General features: G+C 37.6%; 1 protein-coding gene across 6 annotated transcripts in view; it reads right to left on the reverse strand.

Annotated features, from left to right (window-relative positions):
- RBM26 (RNA binding motif protein 26) overlaps positions 1-20735 on the reverse strand; it is a gene marked incomplete at both ends in the record, with an annotated part of 74849 nt that extends 54114 nt beyond the window's left edge. For all 6 annotated transcript variants that reach the window (XM_084234484.1, XM_084234483.1, XM_084234482.1 and 3 more), the window contains one exon: positions 20665-20735. In XM_084234484.1, the coding sequence (XP_084090610.1) occupies positions 20665-20735 (71 nt within the window). The remainder of the gene's footprint in view (positions 1-20664) is intronic.
- Between the last annotated feature and the right edge of the window lie 1914 nt (positions 20736-22649).

Here is a 22649-nt window from a genome sequence, read left to right on the forward strand (position 1 = left end):
CTGGAAAATTAAAATGTCTGAAAGAACTTGGTAGGGTTTCAAGTAATTGAAGGGTTATCACAAGAAAGAAGGATTACACTTATTCAATATATCCTCCATGGGATATAATTAGAACCAGTAAGTGGAAGCAACAAATTTTGGCTTAAAATAGAGATGGACTATTTTAATAATCAGAGGTTCCCAAAGGCTGAATAAACTGCCCGAAAGAAAATGAGTTCATCATTAGAATGTTTTCAAGCATAGGCTGATATCCCTTGGCAGGTTAAGCACTGGATTAGAGAGTAAATCCCTCACAAACCTGAAAAAGTATAATAATCCTTAGGTTCAATTTTATTCATGGAATTTGTGCAGATATATGAACTATAAGGTGACACCATATTCTGTTCAATGACTAATCCATAAATGTTAGTAATTTTTAAATTATACTACACTGTAGATAAAATACATACTATAAAGATTTATCAAGAAAATGCCAAAATCCAAAAATAAAACTTCTTACTCATGCAGTAGCCTGACACACTGCCTGAGACAAAATATTAAAAGAGAGAAAAAAATATATATACACACAAATCTAGCTCACTAGATCAATAGCTCACCATTCTTTTTCATCCTCATGAAATTTTGAGAAAGGCTTATTGATTATCCTTTTAATGATCACAATCATCTCTCAAAAATATTTTTAATAAGCATCTACTATGCCAACCAAGCACAGTTCTAAACCTTGAGGATAAAACTAACAAAAAAATTAAGTCCCTGTCCTCAGAATTTACACTGTGGGTATGGGGGTGCATGCTGAGGGGAGGGAGGATGTAGACAATTCAAACATGCACACGCTGTATTGTCATGCAGACAGTGTTCTGAAGAGAAATAAGGTAAACAATAAAGTACAGAGGAAAGGGAATGAAAGGAAGGAAAGAGGAAGAAAGAAAAGGGAGGCAGAGTGAATGAACGAAAAGATCTTAAATAAGATCATCAGGGAAGGACTGCACTTGCGCGCACGCGTGCTCTCTCTTGCTTTCTCTCTCTCCATATATATATAAATGTTGCAATTAATCCTCCTAACATACTCATTAGTTTTGGGTTTGTAATTTAAGACTTTCAAAATAATAACCAGAGAATAAAGCAAAAAAAGGCTGACAAGCCAGTACATTTCAAAAAAGAAGTTTGTTTTACTTTGCTCAAGTTTCTTGGAGGGCTTAGACATTCAGAGGACGAAAACTAATGGAATTTAACCCAAGCTTCCATTTTCAGTAATCCTGAGAAGGTGGAGCTGGAGGCGGCAGTGGGAATTGAAAATTAAATTTAAAATATGTTAACTCAGTAACTTTAGAACACGGATATACACCCACATCTGTTCCTACCAAATTTTCATTTTATATTCAAGAGAAATCTAATTTGCATCAAGTCATGGTTCTATTATTCTGTACTTAGGATTACTCTTTTTAAAAATCCAAACTGTCCAAATTGAATTCCAACAAATACCATGCACACATTGAAAAATTCAATTGCTGTAGTTTACTATACAGTTTCATTCAATTTAAACATGGGGGCAAAATGTTATTTGTATGTAGGGATTAAGCTCATTAAGAATCACTGCACATCTACTTCACTGTAAAATAACCACAACAAAATAAGTATATCTAAACATGATCCATCCATGAGAGTCACACAAATCACTTTTATCATTACAAAAACATCACAATACACGTAATTAAAACATGGAAAACTATTCAGTCAATTCCTTCATTGCCCTAGACATAGCAGTGATTCCTTCTTCCTTGAGAGAAGTGCTCCTCAAGCTTTTTGGTCTCAGACTACCTTTACACTTTAAAAATTCGAGAGAACCCCAAAGTGCTTTTATTAGGAGTTATGTCTACCAATAATTTAACATATTAGGAATTAAGCTTGGGAAATGTTTTAATTATCAATTTGGCTTAAAATAATAAATCCATTACAATTTAACAAAATAAATCATCGGAGGGCTTTCAAAAGGAGGAATTTACTGGTACAGAAAAATGGGAAGTCCAATGGTAGGCAGAGTGAAATCCAGGAGTTGAAATGATGCAAACAGGACTCTATTCTGTTTTCCTTTGAACTCACTTCATTGTCAAGCAGGCCTTCTCCATGTGGCAACAAAGATGGTGCCGAGTAGTTCCAACCTTACATTACTGACAGCCAAAGAAGCCCAAGAAAGAAGTCTGCCTCTTCATAAACAATATTGGGCCATGAAAATGACTATCTTCCCCAGCATGGGCCACATCCCCAGGGGAGAGCAGGAATCAGCAGAATTCCATAATTAACAGACCTCTTTGAAACTAACAACAGAATAAAAATTTGGTTAGAAGGTAACAAATACCATAAATGACTGGCTTAAAATCTGACAGCTCTTTACATTCAATCTTTTGTGACATATTTTGGTTGAAATATATGAGGAGGGCCTCCCTGGTGGCGCAGGCAGTTGAGTGCAGTGCTGTGAAGCTGTCCGCAGCCTCTGCAGCATGGGTTCCAGCCCGGCCAGGCGGGGAGATACTCACACGGTGCTGCAGACCTCTCCTGTCTCGCCCGCTGCTCTCCTCAGCAGTGTATTTTAGTCAGTCTGCCTGTTCTGTTCCCTGCTCTGTCTCTGGTGAATCCTCTCACCCTCCCGCACATCTGGCCTGTACCCGGGTTCTTGAAAAAATAAAAATAAATCTTAAAAAAAAAAGAAAAAAAAATATACGAAGATAATCTTGTCTCACACAAACATATAGTTGGAAAAGTGGAGACCTAACAGACTCCATGAAAGGATCTTAGGAAACTCCAGGAATTCTCACATCACACTGCAGAAAACAATGATTTGGAAGTTATTTAGAAAGTACTAATCAGGTGTTTAACTCAAAAGACAAAGTTCTCTTCGTACTCTCAAGGATAAGACCCCATAATCAGATTGTGAAACTGCTGTTCCATGCAAACTTCAGTAGTCCAAAGGGTAAATGAAGCACAGATACATTCCAGTTAACATTTCAGTTAGAAGTAGAGGAAAAGCTCAGTTCCCTGGGAAAGGACTCTGGCTTCCAAAGGTCATCCCTTATGTTATTCAGATGTGGACTCACCTTCTACCAATATACAAACAGGTCTGGGTTACTTCATCCCTTCAGTTACTAAAAGGAAAAATGAGAATCTAGAGAACATTTTCTCTCATGACCACAAAAAGAGGCAGAATTATCAAGAAAAAAAAAAAAAAAGGCACTAAGAGGAGAAGAAAACTGAAAAACCTAGTACCATCATTCTCTTTTATGAACTTCAGTCCGTCCGTTAAAATCTAACAAGCTGTTTCCTCACATATACATAACACATATATTAAAATCTGGCCAATGCTGTATGGTTGTACATGGTATGTATTTACTTCTAGGTCTTTTTCTAAAGTTGCCACTATAATTTTCTAATACTGCTACCATACCATGCTGAAAAGTATTTAGTAATTATGAAAAATTATTATAAAGAATTCTCAGGCTGCAGAATTTAAAGCTTCAGTTTCTTCCAGTAAATAGCTACTCTATCAAGCTAGAAACAATTACAAATAAATATGACCATAAGTATTTTATTAACCTGCCAAATATGCTAACAAATGAATTACTAATGAAACAAAAATTTTAAGTTATACAATGCCTATCTCACTGCCCTTCCCAATAGGCTTTAAAACCAGGTTTCTATATGTTCAGTACCCTCAAACCATGTTGTCCTCTAAGCCAAAACACCAGCCTTTCTTTAAAGTAGAATGGTACTGTTAAAAAAAAAAAAGTACAGGACTGAACTTCAAAAATTCTGTGGGTTTCAGATTTCTAGTCTGGGCCTCCCTGGTGGCGCAGCAGTTGAGCGCTGGGTTGCAAAGCTGCCCGCCGCCTCTGCAGCACAGGTTCAATCCTCGGCTGCTCCCCGGCCACCGGAGGAGGGACCTCTCCTGTCGCCCGCTGCTGCTCCCCTCAGCAGTGTACTTCGGTCCTTCTGCCTGCTCTGCTGCCCGCTCTGGCTCTGGTGAATTCTCTCACCCTCCCGCGCTTCTGACTGTACCTAGTGCTTGCATAAATAAATAAATAAATAGCAGATTTCTAGTCTGGTGTTAACCCTATCTTTGTCATGCACTACGTAGCTCTGGGTTAGTACTGTACTTCTCTGGCTTTCAGCTTTCCCATTTTTTAAAAGAAAAGACACCAAACTGGATCATCTGAAAAGGTAGGGTCATTTTTATGAGTAAAATGCTGAGCTTTGAACATTATCAATCTCTCTTCTCATTCCCAGGAACCTTAACTGAACACAGCATGTAATTTGAAAACATATTTTTTTGAGATCTTTTTCAAGAGCTACAGAATCCTCTTTTCCTGCGAGCAAGTGCTGAACCTTAAGATGGGATAATTAGTAAATTCTACAATGCAGAAGCATTTTTCTATATTTCTCCTAAATTGCCAGATCTTAAGATCTATACGTAGTTCTACCTCTTCTAAATTGCTATTAGTGGCATGCTTATCTGGTTCCCCACAGGCATCCTACATAACTATGTCTACCTTTAGCCTGAACCAGTAACAATGAGCTGAGAAGTATCTACTATTTATGACATTACAGTCATCCCTCCATATCTGAGGAGGGATTGGATCCAGGGCCCCCTTTTCGGGTATCTGGATACTCAAGTCTCTTATATAAAATGGTGCAGTATCTGCACATAGCCTACACACATCTTCAAATCATCTCTATATTACTTATAATACCTAATACAACATCAATGCTGTGTAAATAGTTGTTATACTGTATTGTTTAGGGAATAAGGACAAGTAAAAAAGTTGTCTCCATTCAGTACATATGTAACCATCATAGTTTAACTAAATGATATGTATTTTCTGTCTGTAGTTGATTGAATCTGCGGATGCGGACCCACGCATGGGAAGGTCCACTGTATTCGTAAGAAGCATTTCAACCCACTACATAAAACCAATTCTCAACTTAGGTCAAACCCAATTATGACAAATATAAAGCTATAGCAACAAGTTCAGAGATCTGCGCAGATACAAAACAGTCAATAAAATCATCTCCATTTTGACAAATCTTTTCTAGTTGCCTTTTCCTCCCCTATCCTGGCCCTTACTTACATTGAGTACGTGCGTTCCAAAAATATCAGTTTTTCTCTTCCTACATCTTGCCAAAGTCTAAAGTGCCATGTTGAAAATAAAGTATTTGTACATTTTAGGGACTAGGTTTTTTGGGTTACTGGGGAATACTAAACAAAGTAAGGGAGTAGAATGACTTGGTCAGATCTCTACAAGGCTGATACTACGTTGTGTAGTGGTTTAATTTTGTAGCATTTTGGAGTCAACACTAGTTATTTATTCTAGTACTGAAAATATGTTGTGAAATGCTTAAATTCCAAGACTGCACAGGGATCCCTTTCCTCCACTACTACACCTGAATTTGTTATCACTTGTCTTTTTGATGGTGGTCATTCTAAAAGGCCTAGGGTAATAGTTCATTGTGATTTTGATATGTATTTTCCTAATACCTAGTGATGTTTAACATCTTTTCCGGGACCAGTCAGTGTTTCATATACTTTCTTTAAAGAAATGTCTATTCCTGTCCTTTCCCCAGTTTTAATTGGGTTACATGTTCTTTTGCTAGATGGATGAGTTGGATGAGTTCGTTGCATATTTTGGATATTAACTCCTTATCAGATATAAGGTCCGGAAGTATTTTTACCCATTCCATATGTTGTCTTTTTATTTTGCTGATGGTTTCTTGTGCTGCACAGAAACCTTTTTGTTTAATGCAGTCCCATGTGTTTTTCATTTTGCTGCTTATGCTTTAGTACTATGTCCAATAAAATCATTAAAAAGACTCTTGTAAAGAATATTTATACCTGTGTTTCTTCTAAGACTCTCATGGTTTCAGGTGCTATTAACTTTTAAAGTACTAAAAGGGGATGGAAAATTAGTAACTGAAGTAGTTAGTATAGGAATAGCAGGATGCAGAAAGTTTTAATATTAACAAATCAAAAACAGACAAAATATACAATCTGCTCACTTCACTTCATTTTAAATGGCTTTTTGACACACGAGGAATTACCTGCCACAATGCAGCACATGATATTATAAAACAAACTGATTGGAACAACTGGATTTAAACAAAGACTACCAAAGTACACTTAACCCAGCTTTCAAACACACAATTCTTAACTTAAAAAGGCTTCTAGGGCCTCCTCTAGTGGAGCAGGCGGTTGAGAGCCTCACTGTGAAGCTATCCTCAGCCTCTGCAGCACCGGTTTGATCCGGGCCGGCCGGCGAAGGTCATGGCGCGGCAGACCTCTCCTGTCTTGCCCGCTGCTCCCCTCAGCAGTGTAGTTCGTCAGTCTGCCTGTTCTGTTCCCCGCTCTGTCTCTGGTGAATCCTCTCACTCTCCTGCGAATCTGGCCTGTACCCCAGTTCTTGTATAAATAAATAAATAAATCTTTTTTTAAAAAAGTAATTAAAAAAAAGAATTTTAAAAAAATTAAAAAAAAAAAGGCTTCTAACAGGAGCATTACGTGACAGCTAGAAAGTAATTCCCACTTAGAAAATAAAAGAAACTACATAGAGAAAGATGATTATTAGTTATTTATAATGTAAAAAGAAACAGGAAATTGACAAGAACAATATGGTTAACTAAACTATGGCATACAATAAAATTGGATTTCAGCCATTTTAAAAGCATAAAAATATGCATTAATACTAAAAGTGCTGGGGTGGTAATTATGAAGAAAATTTCTACTTTTTCATTTCAAAAGCATCCCGGTAAGTTTTCTTTTAACTATGCAGGGATTAATTTAGCTATTTTTTTCCCTAAAATATAATGGTCATATCTTAAATGAAGCACTATTAAAATGAATTGTGGTATATTCACATAATGTAATAGCATGAATAACATTGGGAGGAACAGAAATCTACTTAAGAATTTACTCATATGGGAAGACATACGGAGGGTCTGTTACCTGCAATCTTATATATAGTAACACATAACAGATCCTATCCATATAAAAAATTACAAAACTACATAAACATGCAATACATATATACTTATATTTAAGATATATTTTTATATACGGGAAACAGGAAGGAATTAGTCAGTCTTGGTTTATATTTCAATGCTTGAGTTTTTATTAAAACAAGCACGTACTGGGGTCTCCCTGGCAGCGCAGGGGTTAAATCACAGCGCTATCAAGCCATTGCCAGCCACTGCAGCATGAGTTCAATCCCTGGCCAGGGAGCTAATCCACATGGCATAGCAGACCTCTCCTGTCTCGCCTACTGCCCCCCCTCAGCAGCATATTTCAGTAGATCCACCTGTTCTGCTCCCCACTTTGTCTCTATTGAGTCCTTTCACCCACCCCACCCCCACCTCTGGCCTACAACTCAGCTCTTGCATGCATGCATAAATAAATCTTTTTTTTTTTTTAAAGCATGTGTTACTTTCAATCAAAAAGATAAGAAAAATTTTGTTGACTAGTCAAGACTAAAAATAGCATGGGCATTATCACTACAACTATATAGCATGCATCTGACACTGGAATACTACTCAGCAATAAAAACTACTACTCAGCAATAAAAACTCAAGAACATGAGGGAAAGAAATTTAACTCAAAAAAGTATACATTTTATGATTCCCTTTATGTGATGTTGTACAATAGGCAAAATTAATATATAATGAAACAAATCCAACAGTCTGCTTCTAGGGTTAGGGGCATGGGAAGGGATATGAGGAAACTTCAGTATGATGGTCTTTATTTTATTTGAAAAAGGAATTTATTTATAGAGATGGATGCATTCGTCGAAACTCATCAAGGGTATACTTTAGATCTGTACACACTACTGTATACAAATTATATAAAAGATCTCACTTTTAACTAAACTGAATTTAATTAATTATACATTAGAATTACAGCTATGTATTTAGAGATAAATGCTGATTATATCTTCAGTTTACTTTGAAATAACATCAACAGAGTTTGATAAGTACATATTAATGGAAGAAACTAAGTAATGGATATATCAATGTGTCACTGTGAAATTCTACCAACTTTTCTGTATATCTGAAATTTTTCATAATAAAATGTTATACAAGTAGCAAATCAAGTCTTAACAGGAAAGTGTACAAGTCTTAACAGGAAGTAAAAAAAAAAATCACCAAAATTCAAGAATGTAATCTGATAAGAGATAAATCATTTCATTATATAAAAGTCTAGAATAAACCCAAAGAAATATAAGAATTTAGTATGTAATTAAAGTGGCATCTGAAATCATTAGGAAAACATGGATTTGCAGTCAATTGTGAAAGGGATAACTTTGTATACATCTGAATAAAAATAAGCCATCAAAGAACAAACGAAGGATCCATATTCATACCCAATGTTCAAACATTTCAAGTGGAGAAAAGACATTGATTTCCTCAGATCCCATTTAAGTGTTAAAAATAGGATCATAAAGGATATGGATAAAGACCCAAGTGTAACTGGGTTCAATTTCTAGCTCACTGATTTACTGCGTTAAGTCAATTAGTACACTGGCAACACAGTAAGCGCCACAGTGATAGATAATACTGTATTATTATATCTTCATTTCAGAATAGGAAGTTTTTTCTAAGACACAAAAGCCAGGCACCATGAAATAAAGGATAAATTCAACTACATAAAACAAAATGTTAAAAAAAAGATCATAATCAGAATGAAAATATAAATGTTGATATGTAAAGAGTTGCAGCCCATATTACAATTTCCCTAAAATATGAAAAGTTCCCACCCATCAACATTTTAAGAAACTAAAACATAATAGAAAAGAAACAGTAAAAGAAAGGAAAAGGTGGAATAGGAGAGCTAAGTAAAACTCTTCTGAGGCATTCAAGCCTTCAAGGAGAATTAAGCAGTTATCCTATAAAAAGAAAAGGGGAAGAGCAATAAAGGTACAATGCTAAAAGGTAACTCCAAAAGTAATGAAAGCAAGAGTGAGTGTAAAGAACAAAGAGATCTCCACAGAAACTCAGAAAACTGGCAGAGATGTGAAGAAAGAAGAGCCATTACAGCTCCAAAACTGGGAGACCTAGAGCTAAAGTAAAGGCAGATATCCAGAATTTCATTACTGTTCAGATTCTAGGACCCCACAAAAGGGAAATTCCTGATCTGCTCTCTAAACATCTGAAGCCAATGGTGAACAGAACCAAACGAGAAAGATGTTACAAAGGCCAGAATAAGGTCAACTTCAGAGTAATTAACTCAGCCTCCACTCCAATGGCCTAACAAAAAAGAGCAAGCCCCTTACCAAAGAGAAATGTTGTTCGATCCCTATTTCACTATTCTTTTATACATAAAGTTCAGCATAAGATCAAATAAGAACACAAAGTTAAGAAAAAGTGATCCACATGATAAAAAATAAAATAATGATAAAAATGCTTTAAAAATGTACTTAGATTACATGCATTCATATAAAGAAGTGAGGAATTCAGCTAACAGAGAAATTATAAAAAAGCGTCAAATGAAAAAGCCTAGCAATGAAAATATGATACAGAAAATAAAGAACTACTTAAAAAACTATTTATTTAGCCATCATAAGAAAAAACAGCCAACTTGAAGACATGTCACCATTAATATTCAGGAGGCTAGAGAATCCCATGTATACAAAGTTCAGCAAATTACATAAACCATAAAACCTAGCATTCTCCCACTGTTTCTTTCTCCAACAAAATGGACACAGAATGGACACAGAACTTTGGAAATGGGCTTTCAGAAATTGTAAAGGTCAATGGAAGAAAGAGAAAAAGAGAAGTTCGCTCTCTGCTGTTTCTTCTATTATTTTGTTTCCAAATAAACCCTGTCTGTGCCCTTACCAGCTTAATGTTTTTTAGGTAGACAACAGGGAAAATGGAAAATATCCACGACAAAAGCAAAGTGACAAGTGTAATTTTTTAAATTATTTCTGGAACCTGCAGGGCAATATAACATATAAATAACTGTGGTCACAGAAAAAAAGTGAGGAGACACTATGAACAAGGACTTTCCAAAAGTGATGAAAAACATCCAAACAGAACCAAACTGGCAAAACCAAACAAGGTAAAATGAAACACACACACACACAAAGCCTTAAGATTATCACAGTCGGGCCTCCCTTGGTGGCACAGGGGTTGACCACTGGGCTGCGAAGCTGCTGGCAGCCTCTGCAGTGCCGGTTCGATCCCAGACCTCTCCTGCCATGCCCGATGCGCCCCTCAGCAGTGTATTTCATCGGTCTGCCTGTTCTGTTCCCCGCTCTGGCTCTAGTGAATTCTCTCACACACACACACACCACACCACACACACACACACCCCCCCCGACACCCACGCTTCTGACTGTACCCAATGCTTGTATAAATAAATAAAAATAAATCTTTTTTTTAAAAAAAAAAGATTATCACAGTCAAACTGACCAAACAAAAGAAATCTTGAAAGTAGCCATGGAGAAAAAAATTGACAAACACAATAAACACAGAACAAAGACTCAACTGATGGATGATTTCTCATCAGGCAATGGAAGATAGTGACAACGGCATGATATTATAAAACAGCTGAAAGAAAAGTGTAAAACCAATGACCTAGGTTCCACTTTAAAAGGAAAAGGGAAGCAAATAAAAGTCAAAGGAGGTAGAAAAATAGAAATAGTAAAAGAGAAAACAAAAAAACCACCAACAAAGCTAACACTGTTCTTGAAAAGATGAATAAAATCAATTAACTACTAGACAAAAATGGTCAAGAAAATAAAGGTTAAAATTACAAACATCAGTCATAATTTTTAAAAAGTAAAGAGGGAGCATCACAATAGATTCCATAATCATTAAATGAATACTAAGCCAACAATGCAAACAACTTCATGTCAGTAAACATGGCAACTTAAGAGAAAAATCCTTGAAAAACAAACTCTCAAAAATAACACAAGAAATAGAATATGTAAAAAGCACTGTAACTATTAAGGAAACTAATAATGTAACTTAAAAATAAAAATTAATTCCACAATGAAATCTTCAATCCCAGATGGCATCAGTGATGTGTACCAAATGATTTAAAAATACCTAAATAGAAATAATAACCTTTTCAGAAACAAGGCAGAATATTCCCCAGCCTGTTTTAATAAGGAAAGTACAACCTCAATTTCAAAGCTTAACACACATTACAAGAAAATCACAGATAGGCCCCATGAACTATATCAAAAATTACTAACAAAATATTAGTAGATCAGGGCCTCCCTGGTGGCACAGCGGTTGAGCGCTGGGTTGCGAAGCTGCCCGCAGTCTCTGCAGCACCAGTTCCATCCCCAGCTGCTCCCCGGAGGGTCCCACATGGCCAGCAGACCTCTCCTGCAGCCTATTGCTCCCCTCAGCAGTGTACTTCAGTCCTTCTGCCTGCTCTGCTCCCCACTCTGGCTCTGGTGAATTCGCTCACCCTCCCGCACTTCTGACTGTACCCAGTGCTTGTATAAATAAATAAAAAAAAAAATCTTAAAAATAAATAAATAAATAAATCTTTAAAAAAATTAATAGATCAAGTACAGCAATATGTATAAAAGGGCTAATATCAATACATCATGATCAAACAGGGCTTATCTCAGGAATGCAAGGTTAGCTTAACATTTGAAAGCCAATCCATATAATACAAAATAATTATAGAAAAAGAAAATACAACCTTCACGATAAATGTAAAAGAATCGCCAAATTCAATGCCCTTTCATGACAAAAACACTGAACAAATTAAGAGTACAGGGAATATCCTCAAACTAGTAAAATGCACTTACAAAAGACCTAAAGCTCCATCAGTTAATAGTGAAATATTAAATCTCTTTCCCCCAAGACTAGGAAAACAATACAAGAATGTCCACTTAAATTCAACTTCCTAACCAGTGTTAGCATAGAAAACATGAAGGCATTAAAAAAAAAAAAAAAAAAAAAAACAGAAAAGTGAAACCATCACCATTCACAGATGACATGACTGGCACAAGAAAATTCCACAGAATCTACAAAATAGTTACTAGACTACTAAGTTTTACTTTGTAAAGGTACAGGATACAAGGCCAATATGCAAACATCAACTATATACTATATACTAACAATAAAAATGGGAAAATTAAGTTCTAAAATGCTCTTATAAAACATCACAAATACGGGGGGGGGGAATAACAAAAATTTACAAGACCGCTACACAGTAACCTACAAGATTATTGTTAGGAGAAATGTAAAGATATTCCACATTCATGGACTAGAAGACTAAATATTATAAAGATATTCTCCTAAAATCCTACATTTAATACAATCTCTTTCAAAAATCACACAGGCTTTCTTGCACATATTCACAGGTTGATGCTCACATTTACAATGAAATACAAGAATCTACAATAACCAAGATAATCTTTAAAGGACAAACTTGAAGGGCTCACATAAACTAATTTCAAGAATCAGAAAATTAGTTAGCTTTAAACAGTGTGGTATAAGCATCAGAATGAAAAAAATGTATCATCAGACAAAGGCAGAGTACAGAAACAGACTCACAGACATGTCTAGTCAATTGATTTCTGACCAAGATCCCAACTCATCTAATGGGAAAAGTTAAAGTCACTCATTTAATAAATATTTCTGGGACAATTAATGACATCCTTATCAAAGGAAGAAGAAACAGTAAGCCCTATCTCACTCCACACACACACAAAAAAAAAATAATGTAAGATGAGTAATAAACCTATACATAAAACCCAAAGGGAGTAAATTTCTAGAACACAGTATTTTCACAATGTTGAAAGTTTTCTGAGATATAAACAGCACTAAGTACAAAAAAAAAAAAAAAAAAACATGGCTTAATAAAAATTCTTAATTTCTGTTTCCAAAAAGGTATCATTACCTATTAGCCACAAAGTGGGAAAAAACATGCAGCACATAAGCTGCATATGAGTATATAAAACACTCCAACAAATCAACAATAAAAGCCCAATTTTTTAAATAAGCAAGACTTGGACACTTTACAAAAGATATGATAGTCAATAAGCACATGAAAATGTCCTCAATAGCATTAGTCACCAAGAAAATGCAAATCAGTCATTAAAACAATCAAACTGTCAGTCCCAAAAAATAAGATGCCATTTCACACTCATCATAAAGGTTAAAGAAAAAAAAATCTGACAATACTAAATATAGCTCAGAATGTGGAGCAGCTGGAACTCTCACACACCGAAGGTTGAGCAATATGAAATTGTTAGATTACTTTAGAAACAATTTGGGAATTTCTTAGGTTAGACATAAAACTACCCTGTTACCTAGCAATTATCCTCCTATTTACACCAAAGAGAGAAAATATTTCCAGAAAGATTTAAATAGAATATTCACAGTATCCACATTTATGAATGTCAAAGTGATTATCTTGAGGGAAGACTTTGAAAACCATACAGGGAGCATTCTAGACCTTGGTTTAAGTGATGATTACAAAAATGTATATAACTCTCAAAACTTATCCAATCCATCTATTGTATGTCCAGTGCACAAAATATAGTATATTCATTACACTGAAAATACTATGGCATCCTTAAATGGGAGGGAAGAGGAGAGGGTATAGGAGGAGGAGGAAGGTGACAAACCTCTATGTGCTACATGGAACAATCTCCAAGTATAATACAAATTATATTAAAAAGGTAAAAGATGAATACATAAATGTATTTGATTGCATACAGATAAAATAGCTCATGAAAACTCACTGAGTAACATATCTCAAATGTACACACTATTATTTCAGACACCCACAAAATACTAAATAGAACTCCACAATAAAAATAACTTTTACCTACTTCACAAGTTACTATTTGAAAACTGAAAAGGATTTTTCCAAAAAAATAAGGTAGCTTGAGGGTAGATACACTCATTCCTCTCATCTCATTCTCTGAAACTAGAGATAGGAGGAAGAAAAAAATTCCTAAAAGTCATTTAGTTCTAACTTGAGTTAATCACTCTCAATATGTATACATCAAACACTGAAATATCTTATTTCCTATTTTGTTCAACCATTCCTGTCTTTTGCTTTATACATATAAAATAATTTTATTTGAGAAGTGCTAAAACTTATAGAAATGCCAATTAAAATGCTTTTTAACTACTGAGTACTTAGATGGAAACCAAGGTAGACTGCAGCAGTGAAATGCAGCAAGAGTAAATTCAAAAAAAGTTAGGGGAGTAAATAACGTAAAGAGATAATGAAAAACTATTTTAGCCAATAATTATAGAAAAAATTCTTCCACCAGTAGTGCAGCACCAGAGGTCCACAATTCTCCATGAAACAGCATTCAATAATATATTAATGAATAAATGTTAATACTCAATTATCATTCCCCACCTCAAAAAAAAAAAAATCACTTAAGCTTTCCCTAACCTGAAGTTGTTACCAGGTAAAAATATAAAGTATTAAATAAAAGGAAATAAAATTCCAAAGTATGGTAGATTTTATAGTTTCACACATATACCTCTTCCTTCTGCTTATTAGGTTACTGGAACAAACTAGAAATTGCCATTAATGCATTTAATACTCAGGTGTGTACCATACACAGAATCTACCTCACAAACAATGAACGCACAATGATTAGCATAGAGTATGCACTCAATGCATGTTACCTACTACTTAAAATAAACAATGTGATTGAGTCACAATGAAAATTTCTGTTTTGCTAAAAGTTTAAGGTTTGTGCAAAATCTAGGAAGATATAAAGTGGAAAGAGTGGAAGAGAACATTAACATTCTGAAAGCCAGGTTTAAACATATGTAATTTATTATTTACCAATACTAAAGGTCGGGATCAAACAATAAGATATAAACAAGGTTGGGCGTTCACAAAAAGAGGAAAAGGAGTGGGTGTAGGAAGATCCGTTAGGAAACAAATTGCAGTGGTTTAGAAAAGGAGTGTGAGGCCCCCTACTGAGCAAAGCCATTAGTATTAACTAAAAGAGACAGACTCAATGATTAACTGAATTGGGGGGACAGGAATGAAGGGAGAAGACAATAAAATTTCATGTCTGCATAATTTGGAGGAATGAAATGGAAATAACTGAATTCAGAGAAAACTCATTTTCAGAAACATAGTTTGAAAAGTTCAGATGAGAAAAACAGGTGTATATATAGTTAGCAATTGAAGAGCTTAAGGCTTTGAAGAGTAGTTAAGACTAAACGTGAAAAATAGAGACTCCCTTGAAAATCTCTGAAATTCAATGTGTATGTAGTGTGTGCAACAACACAGGAAAGGAAATTTTTCATCAGCTTTCAAAGAATACAACACACAGTCTTTTAAGTACCATTGGCTTGGATTATATTAGAAACCACTCATGGGAATGAATGTGAATGAGGTATCAGAAGTAGAAAGGCTGGGGGGGGGGGGGTATGGGAACAGAGCATGGCAAAAATACAAGAAAAATGCAAGAAAAAGAACTAACAGAGATAAGACTGATTTAATTTTAAAAAAGAAAAAAAGAAAGAACCAAAGTGTTGGGGATTCAAAAAAGACAAGTTTTTTAAAAAGACAGATCAACATTGCCTTATGTTCTACACTGGTGAAAGACTATAAAATTAAAAATAAACATTTAATAAAATTAAATTCATTGGTAAGACTGAGGTAAGTAATTGTGTTTGAATATAAATAGGAAGAAAACAATATTTAAGGTATTAAGAAATAAATTACTGGGGGTAAATGAGTGAAAAAAGACTGCTATTCAGATTTACCAGTGAAAGGAAAAGACCAGCTAGTATGAAAGTGATTAGAAGTATAATTGTATTATTTGCTTTGTTTTTGCTATCGTTGCTGAATTTTTCTTAAAAAAATGGGAGATTGACAACAAGCAACTGTAGACCAGAGACCCACTACTGGGGCAGAGGGCAAGGAGAAGAGGGATTAGGTCAAAATAAGGGGGGTGGGAATTGAACGGGGAATATAACCAAAATGAAAATGCATACATTGTGCAAAAAAGAAAAATGATGTAAGAATTATATAAAATAAAATAATAAATAAATAAAGGGAGATTGAGTCCATGAACTAAGGACCTGTAGAAACAGAAAGAGTAAAGGAGGGAAACAGAAGTAAAAAGATCGTCTTTCAGTTCTTCCTGTAAAACAAGACCAAAAATAAACTTTGATGTGGTGAGAAAGGTAAGGTAAAGGTGATGGGGCAAAGATTTCAAAAACTCTGAAATTTTTCTATAGCACTGTTAAGCATGATACTTTGAAACTCTATTTTTACAATAGCAGCTACTACTATGAAAATGTAATAGTAAAAAAGTATGTGCAATAATAAAAAGACAGTGTATTGTGCTGTAGTAAATTAAGAATATAGCTCCAGAGTCCAAAAACTTGATTTTAAATCACTGTTTAATCACAAGCTGTAGTGTGTTTGGTCAAGTATCTTAACTTCTCATCCGGTCTCAGTATTATCACCTGTATAAGAGGTACCAACACTTGCCTGGTGGAACTTGGAAGTAATACAATGTATACAAATGTTACCAGTAGGGATAGCGGCAGGGTGGTGACACCAGTTACAGTGGCAACAGTAATATAACTCTAAATTTCAACCAGTACTTAAGAAAGAAAGGAGGAGCAAGGCTTTTAAAATTTGTCATTCAATCTTTTCAACTACAGAGAGAAACAAGTATAATTCTCCTATTACACCAATAAGGAAATGGGAGGTTCATTTGCCTAGATTACTGAGTTAATAAGTGGCAGAACTGAAACTTGAATACTGGTCTAGGTGGACACAAAACTTATTTTCTTTCTGCTTCAAAATACTTCCCTAACACTACACAGCAGGAGCACAAAACTAGGCATTCTGTTCTTTGCCACCAAACTCACATAATCGTGGCACATAATTAAGTTTATTTGCCTTTCAATTTTATTCTCCAAAAAATTAAGAGGTTTGATTAGATCCTGACTTTTCCCTTCAGATAAAGAAAGTTGATGATTTTATTAAGTTACCAAAACCCACCCTTTTTCTGTTTAAACAACAAAAATAGAAGTTGAATATCAAAAAATTTTGAGATTCAAATATTCTAGCTTTATTATTAGCAAGTATGACTAAGCAAAGGTTTGAAAGAACATCAACCTTCAGTATTTCAAGATGACAAATTTAACACCTACATTTTCAATAATTTATGAAAAAGAAAACTAAGAATGCTCACACACCTATAGACCTTATAATCAAATAAAATACACATTTACCAACTTTTATTTCATACTGAAACTACAACCAAACTGATTTGTTTCTTTTTTTGTCAATCTAAAACTTTTCTATCCTAAAACTCTTCCCTGGTTTCCCCCAGTAGTTTAACAACATCCAAAATCCTTAATATAACTCAACAAAGTGCTGTGTCAACTAGCTCCTCCCTGAAGCTACCCCCTATAATTGTTCCCCTTGCTCTTTTTTTCATTTTCTCTCAATTCTTCCAAGACACTTGTTTTTACTTTCCCATTTCAGGACTGTCACACAATCTGTTCTCCAAAACCTAGAATGCTCTCACAACACTCTATTCCTAATCTTTTGTCCCAGCAAAATGCTCTTCAACATTCCAGAGTGAGAACATTTCTGATGTCCCAGACCTATATTCTGACAGCATTCTGGACTTCTTCATAACAGTCAGCAGTTTTGTAATTACTGTTCAACATGTGTCTTCCCTCCTGAACGATATGACTAAACAGTCATTTCATGTCTTAATTCCTATTTCTTTTTTTTTCCTATTTTTTTTTTAATAGAGGCATGTTTTATTTATTTATTTATTTATTTGTTTGTTTGTTTTGTTTATACATGCACTGGGTACAGTCAGAAGCACGGGAGGGTGAGAGAATTCACCAGAGCCAGAGCGGGGAGCAGAGCAGGCAGAAGGACCGAAGTACACTGCTGAGGGGAGCAATGGGCGGCAGGAGAGGTCTGCGCGCCATGTGGGACCCTCCTCAGGTGGCCAGGGAGCAGCCGGGGATCGAACCGGCGCAGCAGAGGCCGCAGGCAGCTTCGCAACCCATCGCTCAACCGCTGCGCCACCGGGGAGGCCCTTAATTCCTATTTCTTCAATATCTAACACAGTTTAGCACAGAGTAGATTAGCAGCTCAATAATGCTGGATTAATACATTCAAAACGAGGTTAAGTCCAAAATCAACAGATATTTTACTAGCACAAGTAGCTAAAAAGTTCTATACAAATTTCGAGTTACATCTTACCCTTGTTTTTTTTTTTAAATATAAATAACACATCTTCAAGTTTCAAAAATCAAGGGTAAAAATCACAGGCCTTAAATAATTGGAATCAGCTTTTGTAAGTCATCATCTAAAAGAGTTCACCTGAAATGCAATTAAAAAGACAGGGCAGGGGCTCAATGTTACCACAGCAATGTACATTATTAAAGGACTAATCCTAATTCCTACCCTATGTAGGCCTTACTAGTAGTGCATCTGATTTATTCCAACAGTAATAACTACTTTCATTCTTGTACTCTTAATCTCCACAAAGTCAACTGAGTAGGTTATATATCTGGAATATGCTTGATAAAAATCAAAGAAAAACCAGAAGTATACACATTAAGTAGATATAATCTTCTGGGAGGGGGGAGGGAAATGGTAATAAAATTGGTAAATAATTTGAAAACTGAAGTCTCAAGAAAAGGAATGCTATTTCAACTCATAACAGTTTCAGTGCACTTAACATTAAGTATTACAAAGCAGGTAGTGTTCAAAAACTTTCTTAACACATACTCATTGTTTTCCTCATTTAAAAGATGAGGAAACGGAGATACCAAGTTAAGTAATTTACCCAAAATTATATAGCTAGTAAGTAGCAGCGTTGAATTCAAAGTCAGTCATTCTAGATCCCTAGCTCTTCCCAAGCACTAGACTATACCTACTCTCTTTCCTATCCATTAAAATGGGGCTTCTATCTGCACCACCCAACTCCAGTGAAACTATTTCACTAAAGTTACCAATGACTTCCACCCTGACAAACCTAATGGCTACTTATCTGCCTTCCTTTTTTTAACATCCATTCTGCAACAAGTTGACAATTTGCCTCTCCTGTTATACATGTATCTCAGTATTCCCACCTTAGACCCGGGCCCTCTTCTGTTCCCAATCTACACAACCTTCCTAGGAAATCTCCAACAATTCCATGACTCCAAATTTCTGTAGTCCTGGCCTGAGTTCTAGATTCATACATTCAAACATTTAATAATCAAAACTAACCAACCCTGTTTCTTCCCTTATTCTCTCTCTGCCACTACTCAATCAGTTGCTTAGGCTAACTTCTTAGTAATGCCCTTCAGAAAGGCCTTACTTCCATTCTAGCTCCTTTACTCTTCACAAAGCAGACAATTAAAGTCAAATCAGTCCTTGCCTGCTTTAAATCATGTAATGTCTTCCCATTATATTTTAAATACATTCCTACCTCTTGACTATGGATTGGCGATGTACAAGACTTGGTGCCTGCTAACTTTTCCAAATGCATGACTCCTCTCCCCATCACAAAGTCCCTTGCAACCACAATTGCCTTCTTGCTTTGGTACACACCATGATCATTGCTGCTATAAGGTCTCTGCACTCTGTACTTCCGCTAGGACGTTTTCTTTAGACCTCCACACATAAGTTTTCGCCTCCTCCTAAACGGGTTGCTCAAATGTTACCTCCTCTGAAAGGCCTTCGAATCACTCTTTTATGTGTTTCTCTACTAACAATGCAACATTGCTCTTATTATCTGCAGTTATCTTGTCTTAATAGATGACTTTGGAATTTAACAGGTCTATCCACAGCACACAGTAGGTGCTCAACAAATGTATTAAATAAGCAAATTTTCCTCAATGCATTTTATTTTAAATAAACCAACTGTAATTATGTGCCCCAAGATAAATGTTACATTATGCTACATTAATAGATAAATCCTTAAAACACTCCTTGATTTTTCCCATCTAAGACATTTCAGCCCTGGGTCTCCCATCCCCTCCCCCCACCGCACCGCCCGGCTCATCTAAAGTATGGCACTTAAACCGCTAAATAGTCCATATGGCTAGACGGCATTTTCTCCCTCCTCTCTCCAAGCCAACGACCACGTAGCTGGGAAAAGGGAATTTTACTGGGCACCTTAGCACCTGTTACATCCTCAATCCGTTAGGAGAGCTAGCGTGCAGCCAGACAGCACATGGAAGAGGCCTTTCTTTCAGGGATTGCCTTTTGGCAAAACGTGAGTGACTGGCACTAGAACTATCCTAATTCCTGCGACACACACTTCAATTAAAGAAACAAGGTAAAATCATAGTCGGTGGGCAGGAGGCTATGCTCGGATTCACTGAAAAGAAGAAACCGATTTGGGGGGCCCTGGGCAAAGAAAGAAAAAAACAAGTGTATGCAGGTTGGGGTCAGCCTGCAGATAACGGGAGATCAAGAACAGGGGACAGTGATTCAGGGATCAACTCAGCAACGAGGTAAAGGGGGGGGGGGGGGGCGCAGGCTCTGCGGGGCGAAGGCCGGGGAGGCGCAAGACACCCCGAGCCCCAGGACCTCAGCTCACCGCTTCGGCCTCCGCCGCAGGCACTTAGGAAACCGCACACCTCCGTGTCCGCCTCCCTCCCCTTGCCATCCCTACGAGCGAGCCCCCGGCTACTCACATGGGCTCGAGAGTCTTGCTGAGCCAGGACTTGAGCGCCTCGAAGTTTTCAATGATCATTTTAGAAACCATCCACGGCGGCCCCGAGGCCCGTCACACTCCTCCGCCCGCCCAGGTCGCAGCCGCTACGGCCGCCGCTGCCCCCGCCCCCTCCTCCGCGCGCCGCCCGCGTGGGCCGCGGTAGGAGGCGCCGGTGGCGGGTTCCCGTGAGGCCCGATCAGCGAACAGCTCCGCGAGGACAGCCGCGGGCCGCGAGTCCACGGGGTGCCGGGCGCTCCCTCGCCCCGGACCGCAGCCCCGGCTGAGGCAGCAACGGTTTGCTCCGGCCCTCCCCCGCCCCTCCACCCCGGCCAATCTTCTCGGACCAGAAGAAGCGCGGGCCGCGCCTAGACCCGGGCTTTCTCTCAGCTTCGGGCCCGGGTGGTGATTGACAATGAAGAAGAGGCAAAAGTGAAGAAAGCGAAAACGAAGGGCAGCTCAATGGGAACGACTCAGGGGGTCTTCCCGGCTCCCAGCACCCCCAGAAGATGGCTGCCGGTAAATCTCGCGAGCGTCAGCGAAGTCTCGCGGTAACCCCGGGGCCTGCTGGGTAGAGACGTAAAATCGGCGAGGCGCGTGCGGCGTATTGGCGCGACTTGGCTCCGTCGTGGCTTGTTGCGCCTTAGTCCTCTTAGGGAATAAAGACTTTTTTTTTTTTTATAAGGCGGGAGCGGCGTCTGGCTTCGGGAGCTGCGGCCGCCCCAGCTCGTCCTCTGTAACGGAAGGCCGTGGCACGGCCACGGGAACGACCCTGCGGCCGGGGCTCCCGGGCGCGTCCACGTGGGAGGCGCTGGCCCCGGGCTCCAGGTGTGCCGCGCGGCGCTCCCTCTTCCGTTTACCTCGGGGCGCTGCAGGGCCGCGCTCTGGGCGCGATGGGAAGAGATTGGAAGCCCAGATGGGCCTAATCTAGGCCGCTCACCTCCGCAGGGTTAGTGTCTTGTCCAAGTTACTCGACTTGTTGACAGCACACCAGTGACCTAGGGCTACAGGTGAGAAAACCCTAATCGTTTTCAACCACCTGGAACTTTGAGGGTTTTTCTCAGCGTGTGTGTGTGTGTGTGTGTGTGTGTGTGTGTGCGCGCGCGCGCGTGTTCTCCTTGGAGCATATTCAACCCCACATGGGAAAAGACGCAGTATCAAAAGAGAACTTTCAAATCAGCCTCCCAAATAGCTAAGTTAAGTTCCCTTCTCCTGGGTGAGCTCCATGACTCACTGCCAATAAGGTACTACGTGGATTTTTGCAAAAGGTCATAAACTATGGCATGAAACACTCTAAAGACAAGCAGACCGGTAAAAACCTTTTACGGCAGACACAGTGGTAAGCTAATTTGCCGTTAGCACTGAGTTTAGAATTTGCTAGAGTGTAGTGTTCTTAAGCGTTAGGTAGAAACGTCCAGAAAAACTAGATAGATGTTTTAAAATAAAGCACTTAGAGTAGAATACAAATTAGGATCCAGCTGCTGAATAGCCAGTGTATTGTATGATTCCACTTACACAGTACCTAGAGTAAATAGAGTAGTCAAACTCCTAGAGCCCCCAAAAGTTCTATGATAGTTATCAGGGCCAGAGAGGAGGGAAGAAGGAGGAGTTACTTTTTTTTTTGGGGGGGGGGGGTGAGGAGGGACGGAGAATATACTTTTCTTTTTAATTTTTATTTTATTTTATATATTTTTTACATCGTTTTTCATTTTTGCACATGTATGCATTTTCGTCATGGTTATAGTCCCCAAACAAACCCACCCCCTTTGTTTTCATCCTTCTCCCTTCCCCCTCCCCCATGTGTCTCTGGTTTACAGTTGCTTGTTGATTTTGGAGTTACGTTTCAATGGGAATGATGAAAGCGTTCTGGAAATGTGGTGTTTAGAGTTGCACAACAATGTGAATGAACTTAATCCCAATACTACTTAATATTCTTGCATTTTACACTTAAAAATGATTAAGATTGTA

Source organism: Talpa europaea (genome assembly GCF_964194135.1).
Source record: "Talpa europaea genome assembly, chromosome: 6".
In the NCBI taxonomy this organism is placed as follows: Eukaryota; Metazoa; Chordata; class Mammalia; order Eulipotyphla; family Talpidae; genus Talpa; species Talpa europaea.